The following is an 18,730-nucleotide window of genomic DNA, read 5'->3' on the forward strand; positions in this document are numbered from 1 at the left end:
TAGCTAACATTAAGTGTTTATATTGGATGAACTGCAGTTAGTAGCAGGGTCGGAGCACACGTTATGTTGCAGTGCATGGTAGGGACTGAAGTACAGTGCATTGTGAAACAAGCTAATGTTAATAGAAAATTAAAATACTTTTGCTGGCCAGTTTAGTGTCGCAGGCCTGATCTGTGTGTTTGACACATGGGGTCTAAATCCAAGTAATCCCAAAGACGTCTGAGAACGCCAGCAACCTTTTTGTTTGACCTTTTTAGTTCTGAAGCACGAGTTGTGCTTGATTTTCTCCTCTCTTTCAAAGATGAAAGTACTGTTTATCTTATAGAGACAGTATTGGTGGGCTACCTGATCTTGCAGGGTTGTTAGGAGTATCATTATCTGTGCATGTTTCAATCATTTTCTAAATTCCAGTTTTGAAAAACAGCATGTTTCCTCCATTGAAAAATGGTCTTTTGGCTGCAAATTGAATAAATGAAAGGGAAAGTCTGACTTTTGTACAATACTGTAAACATATACGCCAGACCGCATACAATGACCAGGTGCTCTCGCTGTGGAAAATCATGCAATGGAGATACATGATCACGCTCAACAATTCACGCTTGCCCCTAACTGCACACACACCAGCTGTTGACTGCTGTGTTGACTGATGCAGCTCCTTTAGCACCACTCTGCGCATCCTGCAGATGTATTTCATTAATGCGCATGCAACCCCCATCTCTTATTTATGGACACCTCTTCACCTGTGTCAGAAAACGCACTCCCACTGCCATCTTACACACACCTTGGACACACACGTGCACACATTGAGCCACAAGAACACTCCCTGCGCTCTCCATGGGCTCTTTTGGAATTTCCAAAGGCTAGTTGCTAGGCAACAGGAGGAGTTTCTCAAACCTTCATGAGCAAGAAGGGGATTGAGAGAGGAAGAGGAGAGAAAGAGATGGGTGAAGGGGGGGAGGGGGGTCAAAAAACTAGGGAATCAAGCAGTACTTGCTGGGGTCCATGCACAATTTGTGACTTAATTTAGCTTGTGTTTCATCATCCAGTTACTTGCCTTGCATACTTTTTCAGCTAGCTAACCCTTTTATGTAATACAGTAGACAACTTCCGCTGCAGCTTTAATATGATAGACTTCATTTTGCCAGTCTCTCATAATATAAACTGTTAAGCAGTGGAAACAGAGGACACTCAGATAATTCAATCTGTAAAACTACCTCATGCATTCATAATTACTCCATATGTAATGCAAATGGAATCAGATTACTAGTCTACATCAAGTATTACTTGAACCTGAAGTTCATATTTTACACCACAAATGAGAGCATGCCCGCAAAATCTGATCTTTTGTGGTGACAAATGTACTTGTGTATGTGTGTGTGTCTGAGTGAACACATGAGATCGAGGAAATGAAAGCAGTGAAGCAGTGGAGTATGAGGGGGTGGGGAAAATTACATAAATGGATTATCTTGTGTTACGGTACAAGTAGAATGGTGGGTTCAGAGGCAGCGAGAGAGAAATGTGAGATTTTGCTCGTCCAATATCCCTGCTTAAGCGTGTGTGTGTACACTTGTTTGTGGGCTGGCATTGGCTGGTTTCCTGTAGTCAAACTGCTCTCTTGGTAAACTTCTCTGCTTTGTGAATATTGATCAGGCAATTAGTGCTGGCACTCAGAAGGACAATGCCTTTGAAAATAATAATGCTTATAAAAACAACAATGCTTTTGATGTGCTGAAATACCAGCTCCATATATTCCAATATTAAGTCAAGTACTGTGAAGAATATTATTTATCACCCACTGCATAAAATAGTGCCTCAGATTGATGTTCCATGGAAGTGTACAAAGACGTATTAATATTTAACTTATATTCATTCATTCATCCACTCATCTATTCATGCATTCAGTCATCCATGCATCTGTTCATTCATTCATTTGTTTGTTTGTTCTTTCATTAATTTAATCCACTTGTTTATTAATTAATTTATTTATTTATTTGTAATTACTCTTACTAAGTGAAATTCTGCCCCATTTAGCAATTACAATATGTTTTAAGTGATTTTCCCTTTTTTCTATCATAACACATTGCTGGTAATGACTTCAGCAGTGCTTCATGTTTTATTAATTCTGAGGAGTTGAATTTTTACAATTGTTTAATAAATGCTAATGAAATACTGCTGGTTGTTTTTCACAGTTGAATTTCACTGATCAGTGCCTCATAAACAAACATGATCAGCAGGCGAGCTTGTGTGAATTTATGGACACTCAGCAATGGGCATTTCACAAGACAGACAACAGCAACACTCACAGCATGCATCTGAAGAGGCAAGGGAGAGAGAGAGAGAGAGAGAGAGAGAGAGAGAGAGAGAGAGAGAGAGAGAGAGAGAGAGAGAGAGAGAGAGAGAGAGAGAGAGAGAGAGAGAGAGAGAGAGAGAGAGAGAGAACGGACAGAGAAATAGGGAGAGAGAGAGAAGAGGTGGAAGAGAAAGCTGAAGTGTGAGAGGACAAAAAAAGAGATGGAGAAAGATATATAGAAAGAAATAAGGGGGTAGAGGGTGGTAAAACAGAGAAATAGAAGAAAGAAAAAGAAAGAAAGAAAGAAAGAAAGAAAGAAAGAAAGAAAGAAAGAAAGAAGGAAGGCAATCATTGGAAGGAAAGAAAGATGAAAGACATGGTAAGAGAGATATAGATATAGGAGGGAGGCAAATAGTGAGAGAAAGAGCAAAGAGAAAGTAAGAGGGAAAGAGGGATGGAGATAAAGAAAGATAGGGAGGGAGAGAGAAAGGAGGAAAAGGAGGTAGAAAGCAAGAAAAAAGAAGAAAGAGAGAAGAAAGATAGGGAGAGAAAAAGTGAGATACGAATGGATCAATAGAGAGATATTTATGGACACTCCGCAATGGGCATTTCATATGATAGACAACAACACTCGCAGCATGTGTTTGAAGAGGCAAGGGGGAAGAGAGAGAGAGAGAGAGCGAGAGAGAGAGCGAGAGAGAGAGAGAGAGAGAGAGAGTTTCAAAGTCTTACAGTATCAGTTTCTGCTGGGCTGCTCCAGGCTGCAGACCATTAACAGAAACCTTCTTTAAACATTTATTTCACTGTAAGCATGTTTTGCTCCCAAGAGGAAGCCCTTCAAATGAAATACTGGCTCTGGGCTAATATTGAATTCATAGATATGTTACAGGTGTGATAAATGTACTCTGTGTAAGGTGCCTGGTTTGGTAATTATGGCACTAATGACTGGATTTCCAGGCTACTTTTATTAGCCATGTCATGTCATAAACACCAAGCTTAAGCTTGGTAGCCTCAGAGAGTGTGTCCTACTGATGCTAGAAAGTTTCTGAGCCCTGGTGAGTCATTCAGATTTTACAAGGCAGTCTATGCTACGGCAGTGTGGTTATTCTCCTTCCCCACTGAGAATACATTAATGTTTCCAACAGCTTTGAAATACAGTGCCTGACTTTATAGTGAGAAAGCTAAATTATATTATATAAGCTTCATGTCTAAACAAAAACAGTTCATCTACTTGAATCATGTGGTACCTTTTTTGGAGGAAAAAAACATCCAGGACATTTTTAATCAAACTACCATTCGCTCTTTTCAAGCGTTCCAAATTAAATGCAGGGCTCTTTGGGATAATCCTCTGAGACACTCATTTCCATACTGCGGCTTAATGTTCCCCATCCAAACTACTGCCTCATATTGGTCATCATATGAACTACAACTCAGAGAAGATTCAAAGAAAGTACAGAGCAGCTTTAATCAATGTTTAACAAGTGCCATGACACCATGAGCCTGGGACAGATCCAAATCTTGGCAATAATGAAGCAAACCAAGCCATTCAGTGAGATTTAACATTATTTTACCAGAGCCTTCTTAAGCCTGGATGTTTTTTTGACTGTTGACTTTAAAACAGGTCTTATGCATGCTGATCAGCATCATCGAATATTTTCTCAAGAGTGAGCTGCATGATTCTGAACTCCATTTACAAGTACTAATAACAGCTGTTAACCTGCCTAGGCTTGCCAACACAGCACACCCTTGGTGCGTTCATGGAAATCTGTGATACATTTGGACATATTTAAGTTCCAAAATAGCTCCTACATGCATACACCACATCTGTAAAGATTTGCTCTTAAGGCCTACCTTCTTAATCAGTGTGCAAACATGCACATGCTACAAAGCCACAAGCACTGAGCATTTTTGCTTATTTAATCTGAAGTAAGCAGGACTTGGAGCGGGAAGAAAAACAAGACTTGCATTTTAATAGGTAAAAAAAAAAAAAAAAAACACCTTTATTTTCTTTGAGTTACAGATGTTTTTAAAAACACAGACAGGTCATAAAAAGCACTGTCGACCACCACCACAGAACGTGCACGTCTGCTTCTCCGGGGTTTACTCGGTCATCAGAACAGGTGTGTGGCCGCACATGGCATAGCAGGCCACACGTGCCTGTTGAAACCTTGTGAATCCCAAACTAAACGCTGGCCACCGCATGCCGTTTCACCGGTCTCCCATGCCAGCAGTCATCTTATCACAACTGGAGTGGACTTTTGGAAGTCCAACTATTTCCTGCCCTTTGAAATCAGTTGCCAAGGCGCCCAAGGTCGGTTACCAGATCGAGCCGTCCGAATCATTCTAAGAGGAGAGAGGAAAAGCTTCATCTTTTAATAAAATTAACATCATACTGCTCATCATGGTCAATACATGGTCAGAAATACACTACCAAAGTCACTGCTCAAAGCCTGACTACTAACAGACTGCAGATACATAAGAATTCAGGTTACAAAAATATTGCTGACACTACTACTACTACATGAGGACTCTGAAAAGCAGTGATCAAGGGTCACAAGAGTTACTATAGTATTTATAAATGCAGGTAACTCCACAGCTCTCAACACACCTCAACCAGGCATTCACTGCGAACTGGGACAGAGCAGAAATGTGGGCCCTTTGGTGTTTTGAGAACTGGGAGAACGCCACGAAGCAGGATTTCACAGTTAACCAAATTAAGTCAAAATTCAACCCCGCCCAGTAGAAGACGAGGATCCTATTGAACAATCCCCAGCCTCTTCGTGAAGGATACCCTGCGTTATCCAACATACCTGTTGGTTTTCACACCTTGCCCTTCTTCTCAGAGTTCTGAAGCTTCTCGACGATCTTGCGTTCATGTCCCGCGGGGTTGTGGCGGTTCGTGTTGCAGTTCGCCTCCTTCTTCGTCTTCCCTTTGCGGCTAGTGCACTCTGTCGGACACACGGAGAAGCGCATACAACACGGGTCACTAACACGCAAACTTCACCCGCACTTCCCACATTACAAAGCAATTTTCCAGTCAGCCACAAAATTGAATCCCTAAGCGACGACTATTCAATAGTAAGAGAGTTAAGGGGCATTTTTAGCTTTTCCAGTCAACTCAGAAATCAGTATTTGAGAATTAACCACCAAAATCCACCTTCATATTACACTTTTTTCCCCTTGCCCTGAGTCACATCATTAGCCACTAGCCTTGCTGCACTAACATTACCAACCAGTTTATAGCAGACCACACGTCTCACAAGGGAACTGAAGAGGGAAAACAGCAGGAACGTTAGTAAGTTGTGAAACGAAAATTAGCTGTAAAAACTCGAGAACTTACCTGTGTAGCGGTCTGTGAGGTTATAATATTCATATTCGTCGTAATAGCGATCCTCGAAGGTAGTAGGTTTCAGGTTTTTCACATCAACGTGGCTCATTTTGCTTTTTACCAACTCTTAAAACTCACAGCTACTAAACAAGGCTACAGCTACAGTATGTACACGTCACGGAGGAGTAGTGCTAGGCCTGGAGAGTTCAGACAGCTCAAAGGATAAAAATGAAGACTATTCTAGACGAAGGTCTTGTTCTTCGGTTGTCGTTTTCTCCACGATATGATGTTTACATCTTCTTCTCTGGCTGTTTTTATAGAGAAGTAGCTCCGCCTCCGCTCCTGCTCTTCCCAGCTTTTAGGCCTGAGTTGCATCAGATTCGAGCTAATGTTTGACTAAAAGGCCCACAGCCAAATAAAACATCATGTCAGATGACCTTGTTTTGTTTTGCTCCACCGTTTTTTAGAGAGACTGTAGGAAGAGTGTGTATAGCTTAGTAAGGCCACGCTGGATTTATTATATTCTATCCTGTTTTGTTCTGGGTTTTTCTGTTCTAGTCTCCTCTGTCGTACGTGTAGTACGTTCTGTACCAATACAGTTTCTAGCCTAACCAAGTATTTTTAATTCTGTTCTTATATGTTGTATTCTGTTTTTTGTTCTGTTTAAATATGTTCAGTTTGGCCTAGTTTAGCATACTAGTCTGTTGTATTATATTCTGTTATAGTCTAAGCTAACCTAGTCTAGTCTGTTTTATTATGTTCTAGACTAGTTCAGTATAATCTAGTTTAATCTGTATTGTTCTGTTCTGTAGTGTAGGTATAGTACAGACTAGCACTCTTAACCAAAAAGATGGAATAGTCTTTTAAAGTTAGAAACTTTTAGAAAGTTTGGAGAAACTTTGTGAAATTGTTTTCCAGATTGATGGATAATATGTGGTATATGATTTTACACAGCACCAAAAAGGGTTCTTCTGTTGTTACAAGCATGACATCGTAAACAATAGCAGTACTCTTTTTAGTGCTCTATAGAACTACTTTCAAAATGGTTCTATGTAGAATCAGATACAACACATTCTCCATCAAGCTGAAGAACCATTTCACCATGCAAAGAACTTTTAAGCATATAGAACTCCTGGTTCTAAATATAACCATTCCATTTACTAATGAACCCTTGAAGAACCACCTTTTTCAAAATGTAGATCAGTCTAGTCTGCTGTGTTCTTTCTAATCTATTCTAGTCTAGTTTAATCTGTTGTATTTTATTCTCTATTCTGTACTTTTTTTAGTCTCAGCTGGTTTTGTCTGTTTGGTCTATTATATATTTTCCTAGAGTTTAGTTAAATCTAATTCTCTCTGAACCACAACTGTCCATTTCCTCACACTTCACATGTCAGTGGTTTGTGTCCCACTAACCTAAACTCAGCATGTTTACATCTTACATTAGAAGTGATTTCTGAAACTCTTCCATGCAAACATGTTACATGTTAAAATGTATTTTATGTTCTCGTTACATCTAGGAACATATTCACAGCATACTGCCACATATGCCATTGGACCTAATGCATGTCATCTATTTTTCTTTTAAACTTTTTGTTCAAAATGACGCAATCATGGTCTTTTCATTTATCTTTAACCTTCAAAGGATGGTCAAAGGATGTTGTTTTCAAAGTTATCTCTACAGCAGTCACTTTGTCAAGTTTTGTTCCTGTGTGTTTACACTGAGTGAATGTGTGCAGAGCCACACTATGTGCTTAGAGGACATAGTTTTAAAGGCTTACTGGCAATAATATAAAATCATTCTTAATCACTGAATGAAGTTCAGCTCCATTGTTTTTTGTTGTGTCTGCATTTTCTTAGTGATGACGTGGCTTCCCATAAGTTTCCTGTCCAACTGCAGTGACAGCGAGAAATTCGACTGGAGGGAGTGTGTTTAGAGCTGAGGTCTGGAATATTCCACAACACTGTGCTTGGATACATGACCTCAATGTTTATGGGTACAGTGAGTGTGTGCCCTGCACGAGAGCAGAAGTGAGTCAATGTTCAAACGTTTGGAATCAATGTTTTGCCTAAAATAAAACCAGTTAGGTTGCAGGAAAATGTATAAAATAATTCTTGGAAGTTCATGTTAGAAGTACTTGAAAAAAGAGGCTGAAAATGTTTAATTGAGTCCAGACAAAAATAAAGCATACCTTGGTAGATAGTATTCCAGGTGGTTGCTACAGTATTCTGGGTAGGAGGGGCAGCATTGACAATTGTGTAAAATAATAATATTCCAAAGGACTGTATGTTGGCTTTGTCATTTGTTCTTTATTAGTTCTTAAAGAACAAATGATCACAGAGGTGCCCCAAGAATTCTTTTGAACACTTTATCCTTTTGCTCCCAAACTACATGAAATATTGAATAAAATATGTATATAAAATAACAAAAGAGATAAGAGAAGTGAAACTTTTAAGCACTAGTATCTTCTGTTTTCATTCACAAACAGAGACAAAGTATGTGATAAGAACAAGCTGTTCTACTTATCAGCAGTCACGTACACCCATAAACACACATACACCGCTGTGTGACTGCAGAGTCATAATGTGTGAGTGCAGACTCATACGCTTTGGAATCCAGCCATTTCTCCTTTTTCTCCCACAGCTCAGTCCTAAAACATGAAACAACATCCTTCCAACCACTGAAAAGGACCTAACGCACTCCGGTCTGAAACCATTCAGTGTGCTCTGTGCAAATTCTTTGTACAGTTTCTTTCTCTCATACACTAAAACTTTCTGCACATGTTCTTTCCTTTTCTTTCTCTCATTGTTTGCTCATGAACTAGCTTTTGCCTTGAATTGTACCTGATGTCATGTGAGGCAGGAGTGTTTGGTATAGTAAATATATTGATTATTAGCTGAGCTAGTACTAATCCTCAGCTAGCAAAGATGCTTTTAGCTGTAGAACATTTGGGTTTCTAGAGCTGCACTGCTTTTGAAGCAGCCCTGTTGAAAATTAACTGTATCTGACCATTTGCAGACCTTGGACTCCTATGATTTCAGATCTGAAAGATGTGTAATCTACTATTTACAACAACCTTGTTTTTTGAGCAGAATGAAAATCTGCTTGAGCAGAATGAAACCATCTGCTTTCTCTTATTCTCTTTTCTCTTGAGATACTTTCTCAGGCGTGTTAGATAGAGAGAGGCTATGCAGACAAAGTTCATACTATTTCCATTTGTTCATAAGTAGAACACAAATATCAGTCGGGTTGATATGGAAACTGAAAGTGGCCTACGTCAAGCAGAAATATGACCTTGCATGTGTAATCACGTAAACAAACCTTGTTATGGGAAAAAAAAACTTCAGTTCAATAGTTTTGCAAAAGCACAAAGAAATTCTCTGTGCCTAACGTCAGTTTTTTATTCAAAACACTGTTGCATTTGCATAGTTTGCACAAATACAGAGCAAAGGTGCTGGCCTGAACATTATTGGCAACTAATATTATGTCCCTAAATGTGCAAATGAGCACAATAAATGACAGGATTATTTTATGCACAGATCATCCTCAGTTGTGGGGCATGAACAACATGCTTCATTTTTGCGTTTTCTTATCAGTATATTAGTTCAAAGTCAAAGCTGGTTTTATTGTCATGCACTCTTAAAACGGATGTATTGAGTGAGGGACAAAATATAATGCTACATTTAACTCAGCAGATAGTAAAAAGAGATATAAATACAATAAGATATAATAACAGACAATAAGCTACACGTAACAATATGCAATGAACATGCAATGCAAATGAATATTTAATAAACAACCATTATGGTCAATATGCCAAGTTAGGTTGTGTGTCCAAATGTGTTTCCTTAATTTTAAAACAATTTATGCAAGTCTAATTTAGCTAGAATAATATTCTAAATATTTATTATGTAATAGAATATGACAAATATTTAAGGCAAATATGTGGATTTAAGTAGTTTGCACAATGGCCCCAACCATGAAAGGATAGAGACTTATAACTGTTGCAATATCAGGTTCAGCTCAGCTTTTTCAGAGTTTTCAATTATGCCTAATTGTGTTCTGAATCCCTGCTAGAAAGAAACAGCATAGACCAGCATACCATGCTGAAATGCTGGTCAACCAGGGGGTACGAGTAAGGAAGGATTGTGTTAGATTGGATGCTGAGATTTTCGTTGGGAGTGACAAGGATGGACAGGATTAGAAATGAGCAGATCAGAGGGACAGTGAAGGTGGAGCAGTTTGGAGATAAAGCCAGAGAGGCCAGGTTGAGATGGTTTGGACATGTGTTGAGGAGGAAATAATGTTGGAGATGGAGCTGAGTAGAAGAGGTGGACCTCAGAGAAGGTTTATGGATGTAGTGAAGGTGGACATGGAGATGGTTGGTGTAAAATTAGAGGAGGCAGTGGATAGGGCAAGATGGAGGCAGATGATCCGCTGTGGCGACCCCTAAAGGGAGCAGCCGAAAGAAGAAGAAGTGTTAGATTGTTTGCTAAATTATCGCTTGAATTATTTAATTTAAATAAGTTTTAATTAAATCATCATTTATCCAAAAATGCTCGTGCTGTACTTTGTTTTTTATTTTTCCACATTTACCAGTTTACACTGACTGATATGAATTTTCAGTGCTGGGGTTCCGTTTCGGAGATGCCGTTGCGGTGAATGTCCCTTCGAGGCTTCTGTACATGGCCTAAGCTAGCTAACGAACCGCAGACGAAAACAAACCTCAAAGAAGGTAAGTGAGGGCTGTTCAAAGGAATAAAACGAGGGGGTTTCAATTAGGCGAAAGTCGCAGTCATTGAATACATATTTAAACATCCCGCTATAAGCCCTATTGACTATTTTAGAGGAGTAGCTCAATGCTTTCCTCGTTAAAGCTAAAGCTAATGCTAGCCAGGCTACAGACTACAGTGTTGTGGCCAGAGTCAGTGCACCGAGCGGATGGAGCCGAATGGCACGGTTCGCTCATTTACTGCAGTTTACTGCATATGTAAAAAGTTTGTTCAAAATCTGTGCACATCTGCGTGAAAAGTATTATAAAAATCTGAAAATTCGTTTGCTGTGCAGCCTGTAGATGGCTGGCTGTAGTAGATGTTCTCTGTCGGAATAAAACATTTGCAATGGATTTAACTAGTGCATTCAGTCTGTTTCTGCGTTGTATGGAAAGCAGTGGAAATATTACATATATAGACTAAATCGTAAATTGCTTGCGATTTAGGGACATGTGAAAGTCTCGAAATCAGTTGGTTTACTTTATTGCAGGGGTCTGCTATATGGCAAAAATATGTATCCCATATTTATAAAATATTGTCAAAAAATGCAATGTTTATTTTTTATATTTTCATTCACTATTTCACATACTGCCACACAGGCCTAATTAAGTTTTCTGTGCAATAAAATAGGCAGTTCAAGTGTTGATCATTTCCATTATATGTTCAGCCAATCTTAAAGTGATGTAATTAAGCTGTGCAACATCAGAGGTAAGTGTGTTGTCACAATCATCATCACAGCTGTGATTCAGTCACCGATCATCCTATCGATCATCACAACTGAGATCTTATATGAGAAAATACATTTTGAGTGTTGTATTGCTATGAGAAACATTGTATCAAATGTGCTTTAATATTGGCAGTTCATTCTAGCAAAAGAGGGTAGAGCTATACAGTTGTTGGAATATCAGGTTCAGCTCAGCTTTATCAATATTTGCTAGATTTGTAGAGTTGTTTGTTTTTGGTTAATTCTAATTAGTTTTGTTCTGCTAATGAAAAGGGTTGCTTTAGAGGCAACAACAGGTTAGAAGTTTCATGAAGTTCTACTGTCATAGTCTTCTCTATAATATGACCAAATGGGCTGCATGTCAGATATTATTGTACAGAAATGATCTAATGTGTCCAATTTTTGTTTATTGACATGCTAATGTAGAAAATTTGTAACAGCTGCTCTGTAAAGTGAGTCGCTGCTAACCTGTTGAGCTTTACACTACAGCTAACCATTATTCATTTTCTCTGTAATAACACGCAAATACCAGCACATTTCTGAATCAACCAGATTGTGTTGTTGAAACTAACTGTTGTATAGTGTTACACAGTTTATGATAATGATGCATAATTATATTACTTGCTGACTTTAAGGAAAGATTTTTGTTTCTTCTCCTCCAGGCTCAATGGCTTTGGTGTCTGCAGATACCAAAATTGCTGAGCTGCTGACTGAGCTTCATCAGTTAATAAAGCAAACTCAGGTGACTTTTTTTTTTTGGTTCAATTTTTAAACCTCACACCAGCTGAGACTGGCAGATTTTGAGGTATTTTCTGTGAAATTGGTTGTCCAGTGGTGCATTGGCTCATTATCTGTCTCTTTTTCTTCCTCTGATGGAAAGGAGGAACGTTCACGCAGTGAACACAACCTGCTCAACATCCAGAAGACACATGAAAGGATGCAGACAGAAAACAAGAGTCAGTCTACAAGTTCTAGTAGTATCTCTCATTTTTATTTTAACTAAGCCCATCGGCCATTTGCTAATCTACACTAAATCAAATTATGCAGAAGTTCTGAGCCTCTTCTTCTCCTCCCCACAGCTTCTCCATACTATCGGACCAAGCTCCGGGGACTCTACACTACAGCGAAAGCCGATGCAGAAGCAGAGTGCAGGTAACTAGCTAAGTTAAGCATTATCTTTTGATTGATTTGTCAAGTATTTAGAGGTGTTTTTCAGTTGAGATTTATTCTAGGTATACACTCATATACTGTAAAAAATAAAAGCTACAGGTAGAAGATTGTTATGAGTCATAGGAGACATGAAGACACACTAATATGAAAATTCTGGGCCAACAACGATCATTATATGTCCATGTTTGATTAGCATTAAGGACTAATAGAATAGGATATATATACAATGATAGTATACATCTATTATTCCAGGACATATCAATCAAATACTGAAATCAATGCACATATTAATATTTTTGACAGTGATGTCCTGGTAGTTATATAGTGTGTCAGTATTTTTAATAATATAATATTTTTGTTTATTAATGTAGTTATTAATATATTGGCATGATAGGTAATATTATGTAGAGCAACAGTGCATCCCTCAGCCTCATAAGTTTGACAGAATTTATCATTTTATTTCCTTTCTTATCTTTTCATGCATCACTGTTCTCTCTCTACAATACCCAGCATGCATTACACAAATACATCATAAAGCCATGGGGAATCACCCCAATGTTCAGAAAGAAATCAACTGATGTTCCACTTACATTTAGGCTAATAAATACAGATGTCATATCACCTTCATGGAGGTAATGGTACATATCTTGCTTTCTTTCAAACATTTCAAACGGCCCATCCCCAAAAATCCACCCCAAACAATTGTAGTTTTTCAAAAGTTCCTCCCACCTTCAAGATGCATCATCAGAAGCATGTTTTCATAGGCTTTAATCCAGAAAATCTTACTCTTGGAATACCCATGGCATCACTGTAGAAGGTGAAGAGGCATGTTTACAGTAGATGTTGCAAGGGTTAATTTTTTCATTTTGACTGGAGTGCCCCTTTAATATCTGTCTTGTTCCATTTTGTTTCATATGCGGCAGCAGTTGAAACTGTTTGTGTTTGTCCTACAGCATTCTGCGCCATGCTCTTGACAAGATTGCAGAAATTAAATCACTCCTGGAGGAGAGACGTATTGGTGAGTCATTAAAAGTGTCTGTGAGTTTGAGAGAGAGTGAATCTGTGCTAATGGCTGACTCACACGACCTCAACCTCTCTCAGCTGCGAGGATGGCTGGAGTGTACAGTGACAATGACCCACCCAGGAAGACCATGCGGAGAGGCGTTCTGATGACTCTGCTCCAGCAATCTGCTATGACACTTCCTCTATGGATCGGCAAGCCAGGTGAAAGGTAATGGCTCACTCTTTGAACTCTCCATTGCCTGCATTTACCTATCAGCCTCATTCATCTGCTGTCTCTCAGCTGGCTTTTTGTATCAAATATGGTCTCACACTGAGCTATGATTTGTCCATGCTGTTCCTCATCATGATACAGGATCTCTTTTCAGATGAAAGTGAAATGTAATCCTGTCCCTGTTGTTTCTCTACTGCAGTCCACCTCCTCTATGTGGGGCCATCCCTGCGAGCAGTGATTACGTGGCAAAGCAGGGTGATAAGGTGGCAGCTCGAGTGAAGGCTGTGGATGGAGATGAACAGTGGATCCTGGCTGAGGTGGTCAGCTACAGCCACTCCACTAACAAGTAACTATCTGCCAACTGTCTGCAGTTTATTGCATGAGTGTACATGTCCAATCTCACAACAATTTGATTTGTTTATGATTCTTTAGGAAACTACTCAGTGCATTGTGAAATGTCTAATTCCACCCCTCAAAATAATTTGATTCATCCGAACCTTTGACCTTTTTTAATATTATTATAATCAATTAAAATCATAATTAACATTTCACCATCATTGCAGTGGAACCTTAAATTAAAATGAACCATAAGTAGTGTGAGAATAACCACTGGCAGCAAAAATAGTTAAGGTAATTGTTTGGTGAAAAATCAAGTGTACACGATTTTCTTCATATACCAGATATAGTCGATCAGCCAAGACATGTTTGTTGTCCAAATTTTGCCTCTTGTATTTAGCACTGGATGCTAATGTTACTAACACTAAAAGTCATTGTCACCCAAATCTTTTCCATATATACATAATAATAATAATAATTCTTTATTTTTATATAGCGCTTTATCAAGGACCCAAAGATGCTTACAATTCAAAGTACATAAATAAAACACTAACACAGCACAGTACTACAAACAAAAAGACAAGGCAGCATATGGAAGGTCATATGAAAGAGCATAACAGATTGAGGATCCCCAAAAACTTCTTTTTATTTGCTGAAACTCCATCCAGGCCTTCATTACGATTGTACATGCTTGTTGATGTGGTTTAATCACACAGTATAACTTACTGTCAATTATAAAAATGAACAGTTTCATTGTTCAGGAAGGCAGTGGGCAGCTTTTATTTTAGACAAAGTGTTTTCTATGTATAAACCTTCAGTATGAAAAATCTTAATTAAAATTTAATGTATAAATACAAACGCACACATGCACACAAATTTTCTAAGCCACTTTCCTGCTTGGTCGCGGGGGTTATAATAAAGAGAATTTTTTTAACGTAGAGTTTGTATGCCTGCGTAATGTGCATGCACATAAAGAGAACTCTGATGGGAGTTGAAATTCAGCACAACACCTGTTGTCTAATGTTGAAGTTTTTGTTTTGTTTTTATACTTCACAATATGTCACTACAACGACAAGTCTGCTAGATCTTAGTGAAGATCTGGATGTGGTTTGATTGGGTTGAGAGAAGTTTTGGGGATGTATTCACAGAAAAGATTTGGGTGATTATTGACTTTGGGTGTTTGTTAGCAATGATGACCTCTTAGCTTTAGCACTAAAAAAGCAAATTTGGACACCAACCATGTCTTGGCTGATTAACTACTTCTGGAGTAAGTGGAAAATTATGTAAATTAGATTTTCACTGAATCATTTCCTTAAGGAGCATCACCGTCTGCCAACTAAGCAGCAGACAACAAGCTTACTGCCAGTCAGAATTAGGTTTTGAACTGCTTTCATATTTGGCTTTTTGTCATTTGTTCTTAGGTATGAAGTGGATGACATTGATGAGGAAGGAAAAGAGTATGTATATCTTATATCTTGGATTTTTTATGTGTAAAATAAGTTGCATAATTTTTTCTGGTTTTTTTTCCCCCTTTTAATCTGTTGCACTGTTATATTGCTGTCTGCCCTCACTCTTCATGGTTTCTTTCCATCTCATCCTAACCTCTTGTCCTGCTCTTCTATCTCTGGTTCTGCTCCAGGAGGCACACTTTGAGTCGAAGAAGAATCATCCCTCTACCACAGTGGAAGGCCAACCCAGAAACGGACCCTGAGGCCCTGTTCAGCAAAGACCAACTGGTGCTGGCCCTCTACCCACAAACCACCTGCTTCTACAGAGCACTCATTCATACCCCCCCACACCGGGTGAGAACATGAGGGAGCAGTAGAAACATGGAGGGATCATGTTAAAGGGATGCTTTAGTGCTCTTCAGCCTAATCTAAGTCTGCTGCATCTATAGCATACAATCAATTCAGTATCTGCCCATTGGCTCTTATTATAAGTGTGTCTTAAGTCAACAAGTTTTCTGTTCTTTCACTAAGTATATGAATTGGGTTGAAAGTATAGTCTATGGTAAATGATAGCATGATACTGATGCAATAGTGACTAGGTTGAAGAATGCTGAAGTATTCCTTCATATGACATAGCAGTGTTTTAGCTTTACATTCAATACTGTACAAAAGACCACCCTTCATTTTTTTTCAACTTGCAGTTCAAAAAATATGAGGTACATGCTGTTCATTTGTCAGCATCGGGAGAAAAAAGGACAAAGTGTATCTTTAACAGAAAATTGCACAGGAGTCTCAACAACTGAATGCAGTCACATTTTTCAGGATTTAGTTCGTCTGCCCTTTGCCTTGAGTACAGTTTTTCTTTTCTTCAGGAGCTTTGTAAGTTTTTCAAAGAAAGCTGCAAGGATAATTTTTCACATCTCCAAAATACAATCTTAGACACTGGTTGCATTTTCTGCTTCTTAGTAATTCAAATTACACTCTCTTTTAGACCTGTAGAGTTCTCACAGTGGATGGATGGAAAGCAACAGCTGTGGATTTTTTTCAAATCTAAAGCAAAAGTGAAGCTTGATTTTTTTCTCTCAGTGAAAGCTATATGTATGGTTTGTCTAATCCTTAAATGATTTTAAGTCTAATTTTAAAAACTTCTATCTCCTTAGAAATATCTCCTGAAAATTGAATAACTTGTATTAAATAGTTGTTTTGACTGAAAAAATTCCCAGCTTGAATGATTACTACGTAGAAATGAAGTGGCTCCATGTTTATCAAAATGTAATAGTTTGAATTCCTTCATACCATAAGAATGTGAAAAACACAATGAGGAAAAAGTCTTGTACCTGCAACAACTGCTAAGCAACATCTTTCTATGGAAAATAAATAGGCTGTGAACCAGTGAACAGGAAAACTCTAGCTAGGAGTTAGGCCCCAGCAGGAATTCTTTTAGTGCCCCTTAGCGATTTGAATACTTTTTGCTTTCGGAAAGATGTAGACAGGTGATCTCAAAATTAACAGACCATATGTTACATATTTTAACAAGCACCACTTTAATTGCAGCCCCAGGACGACTATTCAGTGCTGTTTGAAGACACTTCGTATGCAGACGGCTACTCCCCGCCTCTCAATGTAGCCCAGAGGTACGTGGTAGCCTGTAAGGAGAACAAGAAGAAATGAGGAACACTTGGACTCTTCTAAAGGGCATGATCACACCTGTTACAAAACTAGATCTTGGATCAGGACTCTAAAAATGCTTTTCTCATTCCAGATCTGCCGAAAAGTAGACTGTGGAAGAGATTGTGCCTTTAGCTGTAATGGGCACATTCTCACATTTCACATTATATTTGCAAAGGACACTTGGATAACACCGGATGACATTATCAATGTTGTCCAACAGTTGTCTTGTGAGTGGTGAATTAACCCAAAACTGTGCTACATCAGGTCTGCATTCATCATTCAAGTCTATGTGACCTTGGTGTCATTTCGTGTGTATTTTCTTTTTTTTTTTTCGTATAATGTTCTTGTCCATGTGGTGGCAAAGAAACCAACTGCAGGTGAATTGTATAAAAAAGTCAAAATAAAACATTCAAGCTTTGTGTTTTTCTCTCTAAAATGAATAAATGGTCAGATTTATTCTTGCGTTTTTCAAGATCTTTAAAAGTTTACGTTTTTTGAACATTTTAGAGTATCTGTTAATATATTCCACTGATTATTCAAATTTTCAGCATAGCATTCAGTGGTTAAGATGTGAACAATGTGTTTTAAATGAACTGTGAAACGGTTCATTGCAGACAAACCTACTGACTGGTTTTTATGGTGGTAGTGATAGGAAGCAGGGGTCAAAATGTCTACAATATAAATGTAGCCATTTTATGCATCCCTCTTCCATGAATGGGTTTAGGTCAGAATTGCATCTCAAATCACAAAATGTCTAAAGCATCAGACGAATTGTTGGTAACTGCGGAATACTTCTGTGAAGTAGCTTTGAGAGGCAATAAATCTTTTGGACGTCTGCACCAAAACAATTTTGGCATTATAGTGTACCTACAATCAAAAGGGTTTAATATGATGTTGGCCCACCCTTTGCAGCTATAAACAGCTTCATCTCTTCTGGGAAGGCTTTCCAAAAGGTTTAGAAATGTGTTTATGGGAATTTTTGACCATTCTTCCAGAAGCTCATTTGTGAGGTCAGACACTGATGTTGGATGAGAAGGCCTGGCTCACAGTCTCAGCTCTAATTCATCCCAAAGGTGATCCATTAGGCTGAGGTCAGGAGTTTTTCCACAAGGTCTTTATGGACCTTGCTTTGTGCACTGGTGCGTAGTCATGTTGGAACAGGAAGGGGCCATCCCCAAGCTGTTCCCACAAAGTTAGGAGCATGAAGTTGTCCAAAATCTCTTGGTCTGCTGAAGCATTAAGAGTTCCTTTCACTGGAACTAAGGGGCCGAGCCCAACTCCTGAAAAACAACCCCACATCATAATCCTCCACCAAACTTTACACCTTGGCACAATGCAGTCAGACAAGTACTGTTCTCCTGGCAACCGCCAAACCCAGACTCATCCATCGGATTGCCAGACGGAGAAGCTGATTCGTCCAGAGAACACGTCTCCCCTGCTTTTGAGTCCAGTGGTGGATGCAGCTGCTCGGCCATGGAAACCCATTCAATGAAAAACTCTACGCTGTTCTTGAGCTAATCTGAAGGCCACATGAAGTTTGGAGGTCTGTGGCGATTGTCTGCAGAAAGTTGGTGACCTCTGCGCACTATGCCCCTCAGCATCCGCTGACCCCGCTGTCATTTTAGGTGGCCTACCACTTCGTGGTCGAGTTGCTGTCGTTCCCTATCGTTTCCACTTTGTTATAATACCACTGACAGTTGACTGTGGAATATTTATTAGAGAGGAAATTTAACGACTGGACTTGTTGCACAGGTGGCAT

The 18,730-nt window shown here is 38.9% G+C and overlaps 2 protein-coding genes across 3 annotated transcripts; one reads left to right on the top strand and one right to left on the bottom strand.

The window, feature by feature from the left end:
• Positions 1-4,272: 4,272 nt before the first annotated feature.
• On the bottom strand, positions 4,273-5,921 carry nupr1b (nuclear protein 1b). The gene is made up of 3 exons (XM_017685808.2): positions 5,631-5,921; positions 5,101-5,238; positions 4,273-4,633 (listed from the first exon to the last, which is right to left on the bottom strand). Exons 1-2 carry the CDS (start codon positions 5,725-5,727, stop codon positions 5,111-5,113), a joined length of 225 nt encoding a protein of 74 aa, XP_017541297.1. The 5' UTR covers positions 5,728-5,921; the 3' UTR covers positions 4,273-4,633; positions 5,101-5,110.
• sgf29 (SAGA complex associated factor 29) lies at positions 5,532-17,427 on the top strand. 2 transcript variants are annotated; one of them, XM_017685787.2, is made up of 12 exons: positions 5,532-5,585; positions 7,476-7,646; positions 10,243-10,351; positions 11,775-11,854; positions 11,993-12,068; positions 12,192-12,264; positions 13,236-13,300; positions 13,384-13,513; positions 13,716-13,862; positions 15,274-15,309; positions 15,492-15,654; positions 16,855-17,427. In XM_017685787.2, exons 3-12 carry the CDS (start codon positions 10,279-10,281, stop codon positions 16,969-16,971), a joined length of 960 nt encoding a protein of 319 aa, XP_017541276.1. In that variant the 5' UTR covers positions 5,532-5,585; positions 7,476-7,646; positions 10,243-10,278; the 3' UTR covers positions 16,972-17,427. The 2 variants fall into 2 exon arrangements, with proteins under 2 accessions (XP_017541276.1, XP_017541285.1); XM_017685796.2 differs by lacking the exons at positions 5,532-5,585; positions 7,476-7,646 and adding an exon at positions 10,064-10,095.
• Positions 17,428-18,730: the final 1,303 nt, after the last annotated feature.

The sequence above is a fragment of the Pygocentrus nattereri genome, chromosome 14 (assembly GCF_015220715.1).
Source record: "Pygocentrus nattereri isolate fPygNat1 chromosome 14, fPygNat1.pri, whole genome shotgun sequence".
NCBI classification, from domain to species: domain Eukaryota; kingdom Metazoa; phylum Chordata; class Actinopteri; order Characiformes; family Serrasalmidae; genus Pygocentrus; species Pygocentrus nattereri.